This window comes from Zosterops lateralis (genome assembly GCF_965231275.1).
Source record: "Zosterops lateralis genome assembly, chromosome: 5".
NCBI lineage: Eukaryota > Metazoa > Chordata > Aves > Passeriformes > Zosteropidae > Zosterops > Zosterops lateralis.
In genome coordinates, this window is record NC_139766.1 from 62,853,038 (window position 1) to 62,875,477 (window position 22,440).

General features: G+C 40.7%; 1 protein-coding gene across 1 annotated transcript in view; it reads left to right on the plus strand.

The window, feature by feature from the left end:
- Window positions 1–756: 756 nt before the first annotated feature.
- The window catches only part of SLC7A11 (solute carrier family 7 member 11), a gene marked incomplete at both ends in the record, with an annotated part of 57,071 nt that continues 35,387 nt past the window's right edge, over window positions 757–22,440 (plus strand). The window contains 6 exons of the mRNA XM_083862308.1: window positions 757–1,033; window positions 3,653–3,779; window positions 7,776–7,891; window positions 16,088–16,213; window positions 18,137–18,236; window positions 21,426–21,470. Of these exons, the coding sequence (XP_083718434.1) occupies window positions 757–1,033; window positions 3,653–3,779; window positions 7,776–7,891; window positions 16,088–16,213; window positions 18,137–18,236; window positions 21,426–21,470 (791 nt within the window). The remainder of the gene's footprint in view (window positions 1,034–3,652; window positions 3,780–7,775; window positions 7,892–16,087; window positions 16,214–18,136; window positions 18,237–21,425; window positions 21,471–22,440) is intronic.

The window sequence follows — 22,440 nt, forward strand, 5'->3', positions numbered from 1 at the left end:
GCCCCCGCAAACCTAACTTTTGTTGGGAGTTTTTCGAGAATGAAATTGGATTAGACCCAGGAATGACGTATCCTGTTTGATTTTTTTTCCCTTTGCGCTCTGACGAGCTTTGTGTTGAGGCAGGCTTTTGTTTCTGGCTCTGAGCTGCTTTAAAAAAAAAAAATAAAAATAAAATAAATCGGGAGTGTGTCTCGGGGTGTCTCGGGTGATATTCTCGCACTGATTGGCGAGGCTTGGCTCGGGCTGCTTGTGAGCGCTTTGTTCTTCTCACCACCCCCGGGCCAGTTGCACAACATGCCCCTGCGGTTTGAAAAGGAAAAAGAAAAGGGGAAAGAAAGAAAAAAAAAAAAAAAAGGAAAAAAAAAAAAAAAAAAGAAATGCTGACTAATGCCAGCGGTTTCTCAAATGGCTGATGCAAACCTGGAGAATTTGCATCATCATTCAGCCCAGAGTAACTTGGTATGACAAGAGCTTAAATACAAGTCCATGCGGAAGCTGAGCTGGTTTCCAATGATAGGGCAGTACCAGAGTGTGGAAACGCAGGTGTTCCCGAGCTGGGCTTGGATCACAGGGAGGGCTCGCACACTCTCCAGGAGCCTGTTACCTGTGTGTAGGAGCACTTGGAAAGACAAGAGGAAGTGACAAAGTAGTTGGCTACATAGAGAGGGGAAAAAACAAAACAAAACAAACCCGTTCGGTTTCTGCTGAAAACTTTTCTGCCTGTGCTTGCCAGCAGTGTGCTGGTGGCACTGTAGCATGTTTAGGAAAGCTGCTGTGCCCACGGTCTCTAATGGAAGCTACTTGCAGGGACAAGCTAATGGCAAGTTGTCCTCTATGGACAGCGGACAGCCAGCCCGGCAGGGAAAAGTTGTGCTGAAGAAGAAAGTGACGCTTTTGAGGGGGATATCCATCATAATTGGCACTATCATTGGAGCTGGCATCTTCATCTCTCCCAAAGGCATCCTGAAGAACACAGGCAGCGTGGGCATGTCCTTGACTGTCTGGACAGTGTGTGGTATCCTCTCGCTTTTTGGTAAGTCCCTGAAAAGTTTCTAATTGGTCTAGAGGGGCAGCCGGTGAATTGTTGTGATTATTTCTCTGATTTTGCTATTGGATAGGAAGTCAGAGTGCAGAGCTGGAGCACCAATGGGACTACAGCTGCACGATGGGTTTGTGGAGTGCAAAGATTTGCAACCCCTGTCCCTCCACTCCTGGCACCAGCCAGTGGAAGCTGGAACCATATATCTGTATTTTAAATGAGTCCCTAAAGGAAAAGGAAAACCAAACGTGCTTTTTTCCCCTATAGAATGTGCTGTATGTGTATTTTTTCCTCCTGTCTGTAAAACGAATTTATGGTTTGCTTGTAAAGCCCCCGGCAGCTGGATGAGCACGCTGCTTGAACACCTCTGAAATGTTTAGACAGCTCAACCTAGTTCCCGAGAGGCTGGAGCAAGGTCTGAGAGGAATAATTCCCGCTGTATGTAAGCTGCATTGGCATGAAGGGCAGCAAAACAATAATACTAATAACCCCTCTTCCCAGCTTTTTTTCGTCCTTCCGCACTCATGAGGCTTTGAAAGTCTAGGCTGCAAAACACAGTGTGATGGAAGCAAATTTGCTCTGGCAGTTTTATTGCTGGCCTGCTTATTGTGGGAGGTTTTTTGCTAATTCTTTGTATTCTTGAAGAGTGTTGAATTGTGAAGAAGTCCAGTTAAGTTGTTCTGTACACAAAACCCTCATTCAGAGAGGAAAACCCCACCCTGGCCTCCGTGGGACAGAGGGTTCATTGACCTATTTAATGAGTTAATCTCAAAGAAACTGAAGAAGTAACATGAATATTGGCTTTATTTAAAAGGGAAACTACTTGTTTACTGGCAGGAGGTGAACAGGACAAAGAGGTACTAAGTGTCTACTTAATAGGCGGAACATGCAAACGCCACCTTGTAAATTGGCTCTGAGCTTCAAAGAAATATTCTTTACAGGCTAAACCCACTCAGAACAAACAATCAGTAAGTTAGGAACAATTTGGGTCAAACGGTAAAGGTTCGGGTACAATGATGCAGCGTAATCTCTTGTACAAATGTGGAAGTTCTGCCTGCAACAAAACTCCCCTGTCAAGAAAAATCTCAGATGCTATTCGTGACCCTGTCAAAAGACCTTGGTCTTTTGAGTTATTTAACCTAGAATTTGCTTAAGCACTGCATTCATGGCTGTACCTTTAGTAGCAGCAATCTTCTGGCTGTGAAGTTAAGTCTGTACAAAAAAAAAAAGAAAGGCCCCACAAAAAACCCCAAAGCAAACAAAAAAAACCCCCTCTCTTTTATGAGACAGATTTTTTAGGTCATTTTCCAGACTTCTAGATAAGAAGGGCTGTGTAATTTGGCAGAGCAAAAGGTAGGATCTTGTTCTCAGAATGGACCTGTTACGGTTTGTTCGTTTTTTGGTTGTTCTTGCTTTTTTTTTCTTCATATTTTATTTTTTAGCTCCCCGCATGACTCAGTTATAGTTAAATCACGTATAAAGGTCACATAAGGCCTTGCTGAGGCTGTGTTTATAACATATATTAAAACACAATTTCATTTCATCCTGAACCTCAGCAGAAGAGGCTGGCAAAAGAAAATGCAGAAACAGCTTTTTAAAATGTGGCTGTAAGGATTCCTTTAAACAAATCTTCAGGTAAGCTAAAGAGTAGAGGATAAAAGTTGCCACATTTTTGCAAAGCCCCAAACAAAACCAAATGAACAATGCTGGAGAATTTGTCTTCATGTGGTACAGCTTCAATAGGCTTCTATATGTGATGTGGTTGTGATGATTGTAGCTCTTATCTGAAAGTGACTTAAAGGGGAGCAGGGAGGAGAGCTGAAATGACTTCGTGTATGTCTCTGATCTTAACTCCGTGCGATTCAGTGCTAACAAACTTTATTACTGTTTATTGCTGGCTTCTCAGAGTCTTCCAGGAGGGCTGTCCCTGTTTATTGCTTGTGGAACACTATTGATGTGCTCCACCTTTGGAGCTGTGAATCCCTGGCTTTGTAGCTGGCTGATGCTTCCTGACCTTTCACTGCATTTGTAGCACACAAAAACACTCCACCAGCGCTGAAAAGCCGACTAAGCCACCCCCTGAGTTTTGTACGTAAGATGTTAGGAGTACTGCTGAGGAAAATTCTTATTCTGCAGATCCTGCTTCCAAATTTTGGCCATTGGGTTGCTTTTGTCCATGGCTGAGGAGAGGTAATACAGTTTTCAGACTTTCAGAGTTGGAGCCAGGCAACTCTGAAAGGCTGAAAGGAGTATGTCAGCCTTTGATAACAAGGAGATGTGTCAGAAATCCTTGATTTAGTGGTGCAGTCCAGCTTCCTGGGGAGTAGGGTGGCTGGTGTGACATCACATTTTGTTGTCCCTCTTCACAGCACGCTGAGTAGAAAAAACACTTACTGCAAATAGCTTTAAATACGGTGCCTTTAAATATAACTGGATAATTTTTTTTTTCTGCATGTCTAGCTGAATTAATTAAAACTTACAAAATTAATTGGGAAAAAATTTAAAAATATAAAAAGTAGTTGTCATACTACAGTAGCTCTGTTGTTTAGGCTATAAATGTTTTGATAGATATTTCTGGATGTGTCTCATGTTGGCACTGTTGAATTCTCACAGGTGCCCTCTGCTATGCTGAGCTAGGAACGTGCATTAAGAAATCTGGTGGTCACTACACCTATATCCTGGAGGCCTTTGGCCCCTTACCTGCATTTGTGAGGGTCTGGGTTGAGCTGCTCATCATTCGGTAAGTGTATCATGACCCTGTTTCTTCTCTGACGGCAATGCACTTGTCAGTCATTAAGAAAAATCTCTGATATCAGTTAGGGAAAAAAAAAATCAAACATATTTTGGTCAATTAACTGTGTTCTTTTACTATGATTGCCTCAGAGGGTTTAAAAATGCTGTTCTGCTCATCAGCTTTGAAGTGTTCAAGGAGACACGTGTGCATACATGGGGGAAATAAGAAAACTCCCTGCCACAAAAATTCAATTACTTGCCTTAATTTTGCTAAGGTTACTATGTCACTAATAATGTTGTTAGCCATACCTAGATATAGTATGGCAAAAGAGGAAAGTGATTTTACCTTTTCTCAGTGTTGGCACTACCTTCTGGAGCAATTACTGTTGGTTGTCTGTGGGTACAGGAATAACTCCTGGTGAAGCTATTGTTCATTAGTTTTCAGGGTTAGGGGCACCATGTATGCTTTATATGTCAGATTGGGCCCTGAATTTTTGCTTTTGTGGGGTGTTGGAGAACTTGACTCTTACTTTAAAAAACACTTAATTGACTAAATAAAGGAACATTGTCTTCACTTAAAATGTCCAATGTATTGCCTGTGACTCATGCAGCCTTTGACATTGTGCAGAAGGACTACAATATGAAGATGTTGAATCATGTAAAATAAGCTTTCATAATGTAAACGGATCAACGTATCAAACTCACGTGCAGCCTCTCTTCTTATTTTTATAGTCTTGCTGAGTTTGGAGATCTTGATACGTGTAGAACAGGGCAACCCACTTATACAAACTGGCTTTGGGAATGCTCCATCCCCGCCTCAGGCTGGTTAGCTTTGCTTTCCCCTCTCTTCCGCAATCAGCAGATGAGTCACAAAGGAGGCACAAGCCTCATTTCCAATCACAACTATGTTTACATAACACTGACAAGTTCTAGCATAGGCTGTGGAGTTCGAAAATGCTGACGGTGCTGAGTCATTATGAATCTATAAGTCCTTACGTTGTTTCCAGAGGAAATAACTTTGTGTGTCAGGTGGTCTGACACAACCTCCCCACCAAAACGTAAACTTTGAGTTAACTGCATAATTTCCGTTAAACGTGATGAAAGGGCAAATGTCTCAACTGTATGAATCTTTTGCCGAAAAGGAAAATCAGGCAGTGGAATGAGACCTGTATTTTCACAGTGCTGTGAACAACTATATGATTTCACATCAGAGAATCAACAAAAGGGAAACAGCATTAGAAATCCCCCTCTTAATCTGCACCTTGCTCGACAGAGGCAGCTTATTAACCCAGGCACAAACACCCACAAGAAACCAGGCATCATAAATTCCTTTCCTCACGAAATAAATATTTTTTTACGTATGACAGAGTCCCAGGAGTGTTGTGAAAATGCTTCTAAGTCATCATGATCTGCCCCACACCCAGAAAATAATCATGTTGCATGGGAGAGAACATCAGTGGATCCTTTAATCACCAGATCTGAGAGGCAGCGAGGAAGGCATACGTGTTGTAACTTGTGATGATCAGAGCAGCACTGCTGAAACTCTGTGTAGAGCTTTATATCTGACTCCTGCATCAGGAAACTAATTGACTGCTACTATCAAAGAACTCGAAACCTCATATGTGTTTATTTTTTGTTTTCAGCAGATGAAGTTGCACCCACAGAGCTCAGCTAGGCTGGTTTTTCTTCTGAAAAATCACAGGATTATCACATTCATAGGCTGGTGGAGGAGTCACAACCAAAATAGACATTTCCTGCTCTCATATATTTCTGTAAAGCCACTACTTGACAGTGGAGGACACACTTTACTACTCTGCCCATATACTGATTATTTCTGCCTTACACTACACTGCTTTTCACCCAGACCAACCACGAAACCTTTTGTCTCCCAAAGCCAGGTTGTTTGTATTTTATGTATATTTATATAAAACTACTTTTCAAACAAGTGGAGACAGCAGTGTGAATGTATTGACTGTAGAGCTTCATTGTGGTGGTTGTTAAACAAAGGCTGGGTGAGAGTGTGCTGCCAGGTGCCTGACTCACCTGTGGTATGTACTGGGACCCTGCCCTGGTCCTCATCTGGTGTCTTCCTGTACCCTTGCCCTTCAGTGAAAGCTGGTTATTCTACCTGCTCCTGAGCACACAGCTCTTGAGACCTGCCAGCCTGCCTGTAGTCTAAAGGAAAAGCACAGAATCAGTAATGTTGGAAAAGACCTCCAAGATCATTGAGTACAACCATTAAATCAGCACTGCTGGGTCTACCACTAAGCTGTGTCCCTAAACACCCCTCATTTGGGTAATTTTTTAATCCTGCTCCATTCTTTGAACTTCTCCCTGCACTGATTGACTGCACTGCCAGCAAAATCTCCCTCGAGATGTGGGAAAGTCAGAGGCAGAGCTATTTATTAGAGGTGTAATTTAGGAGCTATGTTTTTAGAAACATAGGGGTGTGGGTAGCAGTGACTGCTTCTTTAAAAAGGCTTTTCCTTGAAATGGGAGGGTAAAATCCAAGTTCTGGGTGAAAGGAGCTGGGACTGAGGAAAAAAGTCTGGGACAGCTCCAAAAATCTGATCTTTCATCTGATCTAGGGCACTCCAAAACTGCTTATGGCAGGCTGCATGCAGCACTTAAAACCTGGAAACCTGCTGATCTTCTGATATGAATCATTCTGATATGATTAGAAATATTGCACTGAGGTAAAGTCAGTAAATGCCTGTGAAAATCCACATAAAATTTGCAAATTTGCTGGCCAGGAACATCCCCATGCATGGGAAATGCATGTGGAGCAACCCTTGCTTGTCCATGCAGAAACTTACTGGGGAAGATTGTTCTGTTCTCTGCTGCTCTGCAGCTTGGTCCAGCACAGTGTGTGACTTCTGGATTGAGTCATAACACAGAGAAAGTGGGTTTTGTTTCCAGGGTGCAACTCCCTTGTGGAAAATTCTTTCACTGTTTGGTGGAGAACGACGATGTTTCTGCAGAATTTTTACCCTGTTCCTTAGAATTTTAATCAAATTTCTGTGAAGTGAGGTGTTGCAGGTTTTTTCATGAGAAATTTGCATGGACTCTTGTTCAACTTAGAAATCCTTTGAGACTCATGTGCCCTTCTGTCCTACAGTGTGTATGTGATAAATCACAAATGTTACCAGCTGTCCTGAAAAGGGTGAAAATGTCCTCCCAGATGGAACATGAGCAGTAACATGCAGGCACAGGCTAATGTGCTACTAATGCGTGTCAGTGCTAAGGCTTCTGTCAAACAATTAGCTTCTCTCAAAGAGAAAGGCTGTATGGATATTATGAGCATTTCAAATTTGCAAATGCAACAACTTTGTGGGGTGTTGGAGAGCTTAACTCTTACTATGAAAAGTACTAATTGGGCAAACAAAGAAACATCACGTCTTTCTTCATATTCCTTTGCTTTATGCTATTTTATGGTATAGTACAGGGGTTTTTGCTTTCACTTGCAGTGCTAGGAAATTTTTAGTCAATAAAAGGAACAAATTCTGTTTGCAGTTTAGAAAATCCCTTTTGGACAGTCTCAGAATTTAATAAAAGACCTGGGTAGATTTTAAATACTTATTTTAGTAAATCAGAATTCTCAGCTTGAATGAAATTAATTTGCTTGTGCCTCTGAGGGGTGAGATATATCTGGCCACTAAGATTCACTGACTTTTGTGCAGTGTGCTGCCCATGTAGTCTGATTCTGGCTATGTTCACTTCAAGGGAGTGAATGAAGATTTCTATTGATATTTTTCCTTTTTTGATTATGACTGCTTTGCAACATGGAAGTTGCAAGAGCCACCCTGGTAGGAGGCATTGCTGGCGAAATCAGAATCACCGAACTACATTCAGAAATTTTGGTACCTGTCAGCAAAGCTGCAAGAAAGCCCCAAAATTAAGGTTCAATGTTCTCTGATAGTGAAGTTACAGCACGATCCAGTAAGAACAATAGCTGTGTACAATTGCAGATTGATTTTGTGACTTTGTTTTTTTTTCACTCCAGCCCTGCTGCCACAGCAGTGATATCATTGGCATTTGGACGCTACATCTTGGAGCCTTTCTTCATGCAGTGTGAGATCCCAGAACTTGCAATTAAACTTGTTACAGCTGTTGGCATCAGTAAGTATCCAATTTTAGGTTTCAGGGAAGGGTGAAGATGATATAAATTGGGAAAAATAAAAAAGCACACTGAGCAGGTAGTTGTTTAATGCAAATCATTAATTACTGCACATCCAATGCTGGGGCACCTGTGTGGCATTTTGCCTGGGCGTGTGTTTGTGAACAAACACGGGAGCAAAAAGGACAGCAGACTTTTATCAATGGCAGGGAAAATCTATTGGAATTAGTGGCCAAATTTTCATTATTTTTGGAGAAGCAATTTCAGGCCCTAAGAGATGGCCAGAGATATGGGAGAATGATTACCTGCTTTAAATGCTTTGCTCCACTTTGGTTTTAGGAGGCAGTTGAATGCCAAATATGATGTCATGAAGAAATATAGTTCTCTTGACTGCAGACAGGCAACATGAAGTCATCTTCCCCAGTCCCACTCTTTCCATCCTGGCAATAATCCTTATTGAGGCACTTGTTGGTTCAGAAAGCAGAAACTGAATTTTGGGAGCAGAACATACAGCTTAGTGCATGGTTGTTGCTGGCTTGTTGTCCTACACTTGCTAACTTTTGTAGTTAGTGTAAAAGGGATCATTTAGGATCACAAAAAGCCAATATTTGCAGTGGAAAGAGCGACACTTCCCTGAGAGCAGAGGCTTTACAGTGTACCCGGGTTGGTGTGGAGGATGTTTGAAATGGGAAGGCACAAAAGGTGATGGGAATGGGACTCTGGAGCTTGTAGAGTTAGAGGCTTGTTTCCAGGTCTGTCTGGTCACTGGTGAGGCTGCTCCTTGTGGGCACACATTGGAATTCAGCTGTGCTGCGAGGGAGTGCAGAGTAGACCTGAGTAATTAGTAACAGGTTGTTCCTTTCAATTTGCTCAGTGCACATATCAGAAACAAAAAAACAAAAGGAATTAAGACATGCAAAATGATCAAAGGCCTACAGGAGACCCCTTCAGTTTTGCAAAATAATAGGTTCAGATGACTTTTTCTTTCTTCGGGGCAAGGAGTTCAATTGACATTGAAATTTCCAGGTTACTGTGGCTTTTTGTGGGAGCTCTCTTGATAACATTTCCTTTCCACTGGGAGTGTTAAAAAATCAGTGTGTGACTGCATTCCTTTCTAACTTAATTATGCACAAACTATAGGTTTCATAGGAGTAATTGAATTAGAGGTTTGAATTTTGAGGTCAATGACTTTTTGCAGCTACATCTGTCTAAAACATTTCAGTGCAAGGTAAGAGTGAAACAGATGTTCAGTAACGTTAAGGTCACTGAGACAGAAGGAATGTTAAGTGGGGACTCCATCAAAGCGTTTTGTTAATTGCATGTGATTCAAGCACAATAGGTGAACAACCTGAAATATGTTTTTATTACATTTAATTTGAGTGAAAATCTGTGTGATAAGCCATTGGCAAAATAATTGAACAAATAAGTAGCGTTGCAGGGGAGGTGGAGTTGGGCTGAAATAATCACAGCCTAAAGGGAGAGGGGAGGTCACAGCAGATGCTCCTGTACAGCACAGGTAGCATGAACTGACATTTCACTGAAAAAAGGGAATCTTGTAGGAAAGTTGTAGTGGTGAATGAGAAAAACAGTGATGTGTCAGACTGAGGCTTTACTCTTTGCAGTTTGCTCCACAGTGGAGTTTCACTTGTAGTAGTTCTTAGAACTTCTGCTGCACTTAAGCTCAGTGATGCCAGAGTGTCTGACTGTTCTCCTTGTATGGTAAGAATCAGCTGCTGTGGTGGTAATTGTTATGAGTGTTTGGTACTGGGCATGTAGGCAGTGATAGGTAAGATTAAGTTGGTGAGCTGAACAGACACTTTGGAGCCCTGAAGATCTTATAATCCAATATAATGGTGCAAAAAGTAGTATTTGTTTCCACTTCAAATTTTAAGTTAATCAGAGAGTGAAATGACATGTCTTTATTTCTTACCCATGCCTGGTCCCTTTTCCTTCCTTGCCTGATGAGAGAGCACTGGTTGTGTGTCTTTATTGCACTGGGAAAGGCAGTGGGATGCACCACTGAACTCTGCCCTTGGCTGAGACTTTGTTCCATTGTTTTACCTTGTCATTTCTCATTGTACTTGAAAAGAGAGGGAGGAATTTAGAAAAATCTTCAGGTGATGCCCTGATCCCAAACACAATCAGTCTTATCTAAACAATTTCCTTCAGATGTTTGTCTAAACTGGTCTTAAAAGCTGCAGCGTGAGAGTTTTTTAAACCCTCACTAGTATTTGTAGCCCAGTTTTTTTCTATCCTTGTCACAATACAGATTTTCTCTTTCCTTTTTATTTTTTTTCTCCTCACCTGAATCTCTATTGATGCATCTTAAGCCTGTTATTAAAAGGTTGACTGAGATGGATGCAACCAGGATTATGTTGGAGAGTGGCAAATGCTATTGCTTCTCTACCAGCCACCAAAAAGTATTTCTTGTGGAGGAGCTACAGCCATTCTGATCCCCACCATTTCACCTCTTCAGTGAAAAATGAATGATAGTGCAGAGGAGATGTAGATCAGATGAGAGTTAGAATGCAACTCTTGGACATGGTGACATTTAAAAAAATCCCCTGTTCTTGCTTTAGTATTTATAGGAAAAAAAGACATATACTGGGCACAAAATTCCCCTTAAAAATCACCTGCTCAGAGCAATCTTGAACAGTCTGTAAAAACAAATTTCTGTTCCACAATATGCAGCCTTAATTTTAGTTGCCTTCATTATGGTTTTGTTTTTTTTTTTTTTTTAACAAGACCAATCAACCAAAATGTCCAAACATTTCAATGTCTCAGTAGAGACAAGAATGCTTGTGTGGAGTCTCTTTTCAGATGCCACAGCTTTCTGAACCTCTGAAGCAAAACCTTCCTGTTCTTTTCAAACTTAGAAATCACTTGCATTCCCTTGGTGTTTCTCAAGCTAATCTTCACAAGGAGAAAAACCTAGATCAAATAAATACTGGATATGCAGATCCCAATTTGTCAGTCTGCCATAAACTTTTTCTCAACTCAGTTAATTTAACTGTATGTGAAAGAAGAGCAGATATCTCAAAGATGTTTATTACACTGTATATTTCATAGACTCATAGGATCATAGAATGGTTTAGGTTGGAAAGGATGTTAAAGATCACCCTGTCATGGGCAGGGGCATTTCCCACTAGATCAGGTTGCTCAAAGCCCCATCCAACCTGGCCTTGAACACTTCCAGAGACAGGATATCTAATTACTACAGTTTTATGAAAATAAATGACCAGGTAGAGGAGAGAGAAACTGGATGTGCTCCAGCACAGGGAAGGACAGCTGAAGAAAGGAGGAGACTAGCCCCTCTAACTCCCCACTTTGTTCCAGCAGGACCAAATAGCTCCAGGACACAAAGCAAAGGGATGTTGTCCACCTTTGTTCTGATGCTGAGGGTAGTCTTTTTAGGTGAAAGTGTTGAAAACTCATTCTTCTCTTGAAGTGAAAGTTGATAGACTCCTCCATATTTATTGTTTCTTGACATGAAGAAACATTTATCACCATGCTTATCATTGCAATAAAGGCCCTATAATATTGCTTCATTTGTAGCTATTGATTCTTTTCCTAATGGTAAACTTAAATCTGATGGCAACAGAAAGGAATAAATTGCACTGTGCAAAGGTATCAAACTCTTCTATCAATATGTAGCCCGAATAGGAACTGAGCCTGTTCCAAACTTTTCACGTGACCTCTGTATCAGAAAGTAATTCTGTAATTAATATGCGTATTTGGGCATTTTACACTGCAATAACATAGATATTTATTTTTTATATTTGTTTATTAATTAATTTTTTTTTTTTTTTTTTTTTTTTTTTTTTTTTTTTGAGGGGGAAGTCTGCCAAAAAACTCAAATACCCCAAACTTTGGCTGTTAGAGGTAAAGTTGTGCTTGAAAACCGAGGTTAGCTGTACAGGTCTATTGCCTGCTGGCAAATGCTCCAGTCCCAAGTTTTGTTGGTGTCTGTGTGAGTTTATGATTAGATACCTTTTTTTTTCCCCTCATTGTGACAGATGTTGCAGATTCCACTCTCTACTCCTGACAGTCTTCAGACAAACAGTTTCCATTAAAATATCTCTTGGCTAACAGGGATATACTCCGATATGCTCTTGCAAATATACTCTGATAGGTGCTTTTGTGCTTCCTGTGACTTTTAATTGGCTCATTAGGGTCTGCAAAATTGAGGGTATTTTTTGGCAGTTTTTTCTTAATTTCCTCACCCTAAAAGTCTGACAAATTATGGGAGAGCAGTTTTCTTGGTCTCCTGCTGAGGCAATGGTACATACATTCTGAAAAGTAGGCCAGGATGTGATGCTCACTGCTGCTTCTCCCGTTAGGTTTTGTTATCCATCTATAGCCATGTCTGTGGGCAGGAAAGAGATTGTGAAAAACATGCTTGGTGTTTCCATTGTGTTTGATTGTTCACGAGCCCCGTTTTGTTCTCCCTCCACACTCCTCTTGGTTAGGATTCATCTTGTTTTCACTGAGGTATTTAGTTTAAGTAATCTGTGCTCCCCATACAGTGGAGAGAGAGGAAAGAGGAACTTCCTGAAGGTAAAGGATCTCATCTGGGATAGGCATCTCACAGAGGTATTGTTGTTCATCTTCCGGAGCTAACTGCCTTCATTGAGGATGCAGCCACACTTAACAGCTGAGTTTTAGTTAGAAAAGTTAAACCCAAGTCCTCCTTTCACTGCCCTTTTCCTGAGAAACTGCTGCTCCTTCTGATATTTGCTGAGATCCCCTATCAAAGTGTCTGCAATCACTTTCTCTAAATATCTCCAGTAGGCCCTGTTCTGAAGACTAATGGCCATAGTCCCAGAATACAATGTCCTTCCTGAATCCTGGCACAGCTGTCATCATCTTTCCTTGCTTTTTAGCAGCTTTCTTCATGACTCCACTTCCCCATTGCCTTTCCCTACCCAGTTGCTAACACAACAATTACTATGGTGCTGGTACTTGTGTCAGCCCCACATTTCTAGACAAATGCCATGCACATAGAACCATTAAGACTAAATATTTTATTATAAAATACTACTACTATTATCAATAGTATATAATAAGCAATAATATATTTATATTTTGTAATATACTATATTATAAAGAGGGCTGTAAACTCATAGCCTAAAAAGTATAATAAAATAAAATGTAAAATATATAAAGCTGGTCTCAATTTTTCTAAGCACTTAAATCTCAGCCCTGCAAGCTGAATTACTACTAGTGCAGTCCTCCAGCTCTGCACTTACTCTTACGAAGGACTGTCAAAGGACATTTGTATCGAGGGGCTTTTTACAAGGATAAGCAGTGAGAGGTGTCCTGGTTTCAGCCAGGTTAGAGTTAATTTCTTCCCAGTAGCTGTTACAGAGCTGTGTTTGGGGTTTGGAATGAGAATGATGCTGGTGACATGCTGATGTTTTGGTTTTATGCTAAGTCCAGTTTATCCATAGCCAAGGACATTTTTTCCCTGTCTCCATGCTCTGCCAGTGAGGAGGTTTACAAAAGAAACTGGGAGGGAGCACAGCCAGGACAGGTGATCTGAACTGACCAAAGGGATATTCCACACCACAAAACATCATGTCCAGTATATAAACTGGGAGGATTTAAATGGAAGGGCATCTGATCTGCCTTTGGGAATGGTGGGTCGGGCTTGGTTCAGTGGGTGGTGAGCAATTGCATTGTGTGCAGCACTTGCTTTTTTCTCCTTTTCATTATCATTATGATTATCATTTACCATTATTACTGTATTTTACTTTGTTTTCAATTATTTAACTGTTCTTTTCTCAACCCACAAGTTTTACTTTGATTCTCCTCCTCATTCCAGTGGTAGGTGGGGGGTGAAAGGGGGGAGCTGAGCAAGCAGCTGCCAGGTTTAATTTCCATTTGGGCTCAAACTGTGGCAATAGGATGAGGGGAAATGGTTTCATACTGGAAAAGGGCTGGTTTAGATTAGATACTTGGAAGAAATTTTTCTGATGTGGGTGGTAAGACACTGGCACAGGTTGTGCAGAGAAGTTGTGGCTGACCCATTCCTGAAGTATTTGAGGCCATACCATGCAGTAACGTTCTCATGTGTGTATCAGGAAGGTGAAACCAATACTTTAGAAAACCTGGAGGAGCTCTCTCCACTCATGTTACCTGCTCTGACCTGTGTAAGGTGACAGATTGATTGCTGCAGTCAGCTTGAACTCTGGGTAAGCTGGATATCAAATTGCAGATTCTCTTACACAAAAAACCCCTCCTCCTTGACATTTTCTCGTGCTCTGGTCCATGCCTGGGCTTCACTTTCTACAGAAGAAAAGTATGATATCCTGAGTCTTCTAGGAAAATTAAAATAAGCTAGTACTTGACTATAGCACTAGATTTTTTTATAACTTAAACACTTTTGGTCAAATGAATATTTTAAATATATTTTGCTTAAATGACAGTTGTTAGTCTTGCTGGTAATCAAGCCCCAGTAAAAGAAGGGGAGACTCAAACAGCACTGATATTCATCAGCAGCCTAAAGGGATCATTCAAAATTTAAATGAGTCAAGATATGTCAGTGTAATATTGGAACAATAGAATAATGAATCATGGCCCTGGGATTTTCTGTTGCCTGCCAAATATAGGTATACAAGGAAGTAAAAAAAAAAAAAAAAAAAAAAAAAAAAAAAAAAAAAAAAAAAAAAAAAAGGTATTTGGGTGTCAAGTGAAACTTTGCAGAAGTCCAAATGATTTCTTTGTCACTTCAGAACACTTCAGCTCTGAAATATGGTGAGATACTTAGTCAGGATTTTGATCTTCAAGATGCTTTTCTGTTGAAAAATTTTTGTTAGGTGATGTTGTGAATATACATTGACTTGTAAATTGCTCATTTGAGAGTGAGACTGTCTCTCTCCCAAATAAAAGTTCTAGAAAAATACTTTCTTTTTTTGCCCCCTGAAATTTTTATTTCATTAAAAATATAAAAAACCACATTGGGATCCAGATTACTTGGAATTTTCTCCCTGTTCCATTAAACTCAAACTACTTTCAGTTGAAATGAGATTTTTTAAAACATTTTTAACTTCAGTGGTGAAGAGAAACTGTGTAAATGACTTGAGATAAATCAGTGAGTTTTTTCCCCAGAAAGCCTGTGCCACACCAGATTTACAGTGCTAGCTCCTGCAAACCAGCACATTGTGCTTTTGTGTGACGTAGCTGATGATTTACACAAACTGGTGCTCTTGAAAGGGCTTGAATTATGGGAGGATTGAGATGAGAAGCTACTTCATTAACTCCACATGATGGCAAGAAAGAGAGGAACATGCTTGACCACGTTTCCCTGAAGCAACAGGGAAAAGAGATTTTTTTTTTAATCTGGTAAAACGGCTCCCATTTTCCATTATTTAGGGAAATTTTAATTTTGTTATTAATATCTAAGCTCCTTTTGTTTAACTAAACTAGAATAGGTGGCACTAAAACGGCAAGACTTGCTCTCCTCCTGTCAGTCAGTGCTGTAGAAAATCCTAGGAGATGCTGTGCCTGACCCAGAAGGAGATGCAAGCTGACCAGGCAGGATGTAAAAAGCCTTCTCACTGATCTCTCCACATGCTGGTGAGCTGCAGACCTGGGCTTTGTTTTCAAGAAGTAAAAAGTCTCTGTTTCTTCACTGATTCCCAGCAAGGGTGGGGATTGCACTCTGGTCCTCCTGTGTCTCTGGTGGTACAGCAAAAAAGGAGGGAAAATGTGGAAAACAGGACCAGAAGAAGTAAAGCAGTTACAGATTTATGCATGGCCTAAGCCAGGGTGAGAAAGTTTAATACTGTTATTCATTGTTATTGTTTTATGAAAAATACAAATCTCTACTCAAAGCAGCCCAAAGAAATCTGGAGTGACAAGAGTTGGACAATCAATTTCTTTCATCCGAAGCAGGGTCCTGCCAGCCTGTTGTCCACCAGGAGCTGACAATTCTGAGTCAATGAAGCTGTAATTTGGTGTGAAGGATGTCAGAGAAGGGAAAGATGGATGGTCAGTGCAGTGGTGAGGCACAGGGGCTCAGCTCAAGCCTTTGGTGTGGTAACGGGGAATGGCAGAAGTGGGAGGACAAGAGCTGGGGAAGGTTATCAGGGTGTATTTCCTTTAATGCATCAGAACCTGTTGTTTATGTGACCTCTCTGCTGGCAAAGAACTTTGTGACAATTACTTCTTTCTGACTTTTCTTTTTCCCCTTGCAGCGCTGGTGATGGTCCTGAACAGCACAAGTGTCAGCTGGAGTGCCCGCATTCAGATGTTCCTTACCTTTTGCAAGCTTGTAGCAATTCTGATAATTATAGTCCCTGGAGTTATCCAGCTAATTAAAGGTATGAAATGAAAAGTAAATGCTTTTAAAGAGCTTTCGTCTTTACCCTCCGCAGCCTTTCCCCACTTGCCTCCACCACGTAATGCTTATAGCAGCAAAATCTCTTAATTAGTCTCTGCTTGCTTAACTGAGGCTCTGTTCTGTCATGTCATTGATTAGAAGTGGAACTACACTGGGATGAACTGGTGTTTCCTTCAGCATGCCAATGAGACTGTTCCAGTGAGACTTGCTGTTTCAAAGGAGCGAATGGACTGCTCTTCTCTGTAATCTGTCTTTAGTCTGAACTTTGTGAAAGGGGCAGGATGGGATTTAAAGAGAGATGCACATACAGCTCCCCAGAGCATGTGCCTAGTCCAGGCAGGGTGTCTGCTCTAGTCATGGTGTATGTGTGTGGTGGTAGAGGGGGCTCACAATTCACAGAACCACAAAATCACATGGTGGTTTGGATTGGAAGGGACCTTAAAGTTCATCTAGTTCAAACACTCTGCCATGCGCATATCTTTCACCAGGCCATGCTTCTCAAAGGCCCATCCAAAGCCTTGAGCATTTTAAGAGCATCCACAGCTTCTCTGGACAATCTGTTCCAGTGCCTCATCACTGTCACAGGGAAGATTTTTTCCTAACACGTAATCCAAACATGCCCTCTGTCAGTTTATAGCCATTTCCCCTTGTCCTGTCACTGTCACTACATGCCCTCTTTTCACTGACAGATGCTCAGCTACCTGCAGAGACATTTCCAGCCCTCTGAGCAGCAGGTGTGAGATGGTGACAAGCCATCCCCACAACAGGTCACCCTCTCTAATGCATTCAGCACAGAGGGGCAGAGTAGGCAGCACTATTGAGTGCATTGGTGGCAGATTTTATCTAACAAAAAACTGTCACAGGTTATGGCTATGTCCCATGGGATGCTCTTTCCTGATGTTTCCAACCCTCCCACCCAAGTGAAGAGTACAGTGTTGGTCTGTGCAGTGAGCTGTTTCTCAGGGACAGGTGGCTCTCTGTGATTAATACAGACTCTGAAATAAAACTTTTCCTCTGCTGATTCACTGTTTTTGCTTTTTTTTGTTTTTCACTTTCTTCCTGGCACTTGCAATGCTGTTTTCCTGTTGCAGATGACACATGATATGTACAAAATTTCTCTCTGTTCCCATCCCCCCTTTTCCTAGACCTTTGGAGCAGGTCAAACTCAGGTTTGGTTGGGGGTTGTTGCCCTGAAGTAGCTCAACTATTGTCCCTGATTGTCCACTGGGACCTTTCTCTGGCCACAGCTTCTCCCTTAACCAAAAAACCTCTGCTTCAATGGGAAATTTCACTGAGGGCTCAGTAGAAACAGAATAAAGGGTAGAGGATTTGGCTCATTGCTAATTTAACTCTGAATTGATTAAGTTTCTTCCTGCTCCATATCTGTGGAGGATTAATGCTTCTCAATTAATTTGTGGGGTATGATGGGGGCATCTTCCAAACCATAAAGCACTGTAAATGAATAAGAGCAAAACAAAAGTCTTGCAGATTTGCATATATAGGTAATTCTTACTTGATGTAATATTAAGACAGTACTGATTATCATTAGTAAGGAGTTACTAAACTCATTTTTATATGGTAGAAATGTTTAAGATTTTGGGTTTATTTATCTTCTAAATGTTGCTTCTGAATTAAATGCCAACAAAGTTCATTCTGATTAAAATGTTGAACAAATGAAATTTTTCCACATCAAAATCAACTGAGCTCATTTTGCTCTTTCATGTTGATGTAAGTCACTGCTGGAAATGACAGAGCAGTGAGTGTCATCAAGCTCAGAATGCTTTGAAACAAACTAATAGGTCAAATCCATGATGTGTTATATTTATTTTTTTAAAAGTAGTTATGACCAAAGAGCTTTTTTTTTTTTTTTTTTTTTTTTTTTTTTTTTTTTTTTTTTTTTCAGGAGAAACAGAGCACTTTAAAAATGCCTTTGCAGGGAATGATGCCAGTATTATGGGATTACCACTTGCATTCTATTCAGGAATGTATGCCTATTCAGGCTGGTAAGTGGATAAAATTTATACATATTTGTCCTGAAAACAAACACTAATATGCTCTAACAAAGCCGTCTATTTGTATGAAGCCATGAGTATCATGTTCTACATCTTTTGTCAAGCTGCATCATACGGCTAGGGTAGTTCTCACTGCTGTTCCACATGCTCAGTGGTCATTGTGCCAACAGCTCTGCAAAGGAAAGATTTTTCTTTTCAGGGTACAATATATAAACATGGACTGACCACCAAAGTAATCACACCACAGGAAAGGAATATTCTTAATTTTTCATTGAATATTTTAATAAAAAGGATAAAAGGACTAATGAAACTTTAATTTTTTTGAAGAGGTCAATAATTATATAAGAAAATAATCTATGATTCTGTTACAAGTTTGTGTGGCCCTTAGCCTTGCTTGGTAAAAGCAGTATTTGGCAAGTAAAAATCAATGAGATTGGTAGGGAGCACAAAACAGAATAAAAATCTCCAGATTTTTACACTTCTTGCTCCAAGAGATTTGGACCACACTGACAAGAAGCGTGACTGGCTCCCACAAAAGTCAGGCGCGATTGACTGTGGGCTAAGGTATGAGAATCTACCTTCAGCTATTCTGCTCAGAACTTTCAAGCTCTTTCTCTCTTTCCCCTCCAAAGTACACAGCAGCTGGTTTGAAAGGTGCTGCTTCTTCTCCAATCTGCCTTTACAATTTATTCAGGCTCGTGAGGGCTCCGCATTGTGCAGTGCCAAAGGGCTTTTGCAGCAGCGGCAGCATGGGGGGAAGAAAGCAGAGTACAGTGCACAGAGTGGGCTTATTTTGAGATAGCTTTGTCTGCAGGTCTTCCCTTTGCTTTCCACAGCCTCACAGGCAGCCAAGTTCTTTTACCTTGCACAAAAGGCCAGGGCTGCAAGATAAGGGGTTTATTTATTTAATTCGGAGGGACAATGGGCCGAGCCTCGGAGTTCTCTGCCCATCTGTAACTCCCTGGTCGCAGGAGCATTATAAATCTGCACACTGAAGTATGAACAGAACTTTATGTATTAAATGGCAGCGGGGGAAGAAACCCAAGAGAGTTCTAAAGCCTTTATCTGGGATAGATATGTAAGAAAAAGAGCCTGGCATTTTGAAGCCTGAAAGAAATGGAATTGATTACGTGGACAATCTCTGCTTTCTTCCCCTTCTGTCTTATAACTGCCTCTGTCTTTCATATCCATAAATGTGATGGTTTCTCAATTTTTAAATATTAACCTAAGTTTTTGTATGAAAGCAATTTTAAAAGCTCTTTAATATTATTCAGAGTTTCTTTCCTGCAAAATGCCTTATCAAAAATACTGTTATTCTGTTGCTTCCTTCCCATTTTTCAGACAATGGTTCCAAGCCTATCTATCTTTTTTTTTCCCCTTTACACATTCTGACTTTTATTTCAAGGTCCTTATTTGCCACTTATAAAAGAAATTAGTAGGAAAAAGAACCTAATTTGGCTAGTTCTTCTGAGCTGTCTTTTTTTTCTTTGTCATCAGCTAAAATTCATCACCTCAGAGCAGGGAGGAGCAGACCATTAAGTGGAGTGGCAATATCCTTGCACTATCAGTTTCATGGGGCTAAATCAATACAATTATCTGAATATGAAGGAGTGCTGCAAGTGTTGGTGATGTGTCCTGGGATGCGGGCAGAATTTATGCATAGCTCATGAGACTGTTAACTGTTAACTTTTAATGATACAGCTTTGAAGAAGAGAAAAGCACTATCTCTTCTGTGTTGGGTTCATCCTGCCAAGAGCAAGTGTAGACTATTGGGTATGTAAAATGATGGCTGGAAAAGGACAAGTGGAGAAAAGAATGCAAGGAAGCCTATCTTTGCATCAATAAAAGGACTGATGCTGGGCTATCATAGAATGGTTTGTGTTGAAAGGGACCCTGAAGATCATTTTGTTCCAACCCCCCTGCCAAGAGTAGGGATACTTCCCACTAGACCAGGTTGCTATAAGCCCGATGCAACCTGGCCTTGAACGCTTCCAGGGATGGGGCATCCACAGCTTCCTTGGGCAACCAGTTCTAGTGGGTTCCAGTTTCAGTGCTCCACCAGCCTCCCTGTAAAGACTTTCCTCCATATGTCTAACCTAAATCTTCTTCTGTGCTCTATGCACTCAAAACTTTAAAAACAAGTACTGATGTTTTTGCATAAGGTGACAAATAATTTCAGGCTCAGTCACAAAAATCACTATTTTTACAAAGCCATGAGCCAGCATTAACTTGTTCTGCTGACCCAATTCTGCTCCAAGACTTGTGATGGGGCAAAGCTCCAGATTTTCTGCCAGATCAATCACCAGTTGCTTATTCACTGCAGCACTGCTGGCTCAGGTGCCATTTGTCTTTCTGCACAAGAGCAGAGGACCAGCACAGGCACTGTATTGACTGCTCTGTTTAATTAGACAAGATCTGACTTTGGGCCTGTCTCCAAGCCAGGCACAACTGTGATCCAGCCAGGCACAGACCAGTGCTAATAAATGTAGAACAGAGGGTTCAGTGACCTTGAGGGTTATGGTTGCTTTGTATGCAGGGCTGTGCCTGGTGAGCAGTTCCTTCGAATTCCCATACAGAGCCATTTCTTGAATGCTGCTGGAATATATGATCAGGGTGCAACCTGTACTGGAGATGGTACAAGAGCATGCAGGGCTAGCAGCCTGAGTTTGAGATTCTATACAGCAAACTAGTGTGAAAGGTCTTGGTTTAGGAGGGTTTTTTTCCAAGGCTTCAGTTATTTGTGTTGTTAAGAAGCCCTTGCTGAGTACTCTGATGGGACCTTTTGCCAATATAACGTGAAACTGTAAAGGGCAACAAGCAAAAATGGAATATAGAGCTTGAAGGCATATGTGTGTGTATGTATGGAATTAGGGTAAATCATTACCTGTGCAGTATGTCAGGGGAAAAAAATAACTTAATTACACACTGACTTTACATACTTATTGTCTCTTTCTTCTCCTGCTTTGCTGTCTTTTCTTAGAATTCCCTTCCTGAGTGTGGGGATAAGGGAAGGTTAAGTATCACTCTCTCCTTAATCCAAACAAGGCTTGCAAAGCCTACTGTAATTAACAGCAATGCTTAACTAAAAGCATCTTCTTGATTCTTAGAGAAAGAAATACAGAATAAAAATATAAGAATACAAGAATAAATCTTATAATATGTTTTATAACTATTTTCTAGGTTTTACCTCAATTTTGTTACGGAAGAAGTGGAAAACCCTGAAAAGTACGTACCGAATGTTTTGCTTGACTTTTGAAAAATGGTTGAGAAATTTAAAATGTTTTAAAAAGTAGTGATTTTCACAAGTTCTGTATGCTGGTCAAGCTGCTTGCCTTCCAGCAGATCTGGTATCTATTTGAATTGCAACTGCTTGAAGGTTTGCTATTTTCGGTCTGTTGTGACCTTATTATGTATTCTGCTTTTATGTGCACAGAAAGCAGAAAATTAAGTAGATCTCTGGGGCTCTGGTTCCCCCCCTCAGGATACGAGCAACTATCAGTGGCTCCTTTCAGTGGAAGTTACTGATATCCTGTCAGGGAAATCTTGCCCAAGAAACTTATCTGCTGCAATATTTGCCAGTTTTGCTGTGTTTAAATATTAATCAAATACTTAGTTCTACTTGTTTTAGATGTCTCAGGAATGCAGGATCTTGAATACACACCACACAGCATCCAGTCTAATTAAACCGAGCAGGGGGTGTGGGTTGGAGCCTGTTTCCAACCAGAGATGAATACTCTCACATCACCTGCCTGTAAAACATGGAAACAAAAGTTATCCTGTTATGCAGGGAGAGTTTGATTTGTCCCATCTATTTTGGTAGACATGTTTTGGTACCTGGTGCCAGTAATTAAAAGCTACTAACGTTTTCTAAAAGTTAGAGAAAATATGCTTTTTCAGATCAATTTGTTTTCTTTGAGGAAAAGAAACTATTTACTTGAAAAAGAAATTAATGGCTAAATACAATTTTCTTAGGTTTTTAAAATAAGATAAATTATTTATTGTTTTAAAAGGACCCCCAGCACTGTACACTCAGATAATATGAATCTGAGACATAAGGGGAAAGAAAACCCCAAGCATGGGAGCATGCAGAAGGTTTTTGTTGGTTTCTTCAAAGCCGGAACCAAACCTAGTGCTGTTTCAGAGGCCTGAAAATCATTATAAGGGAATGGATAATAAAGCATGAGGCTGGTAGAAA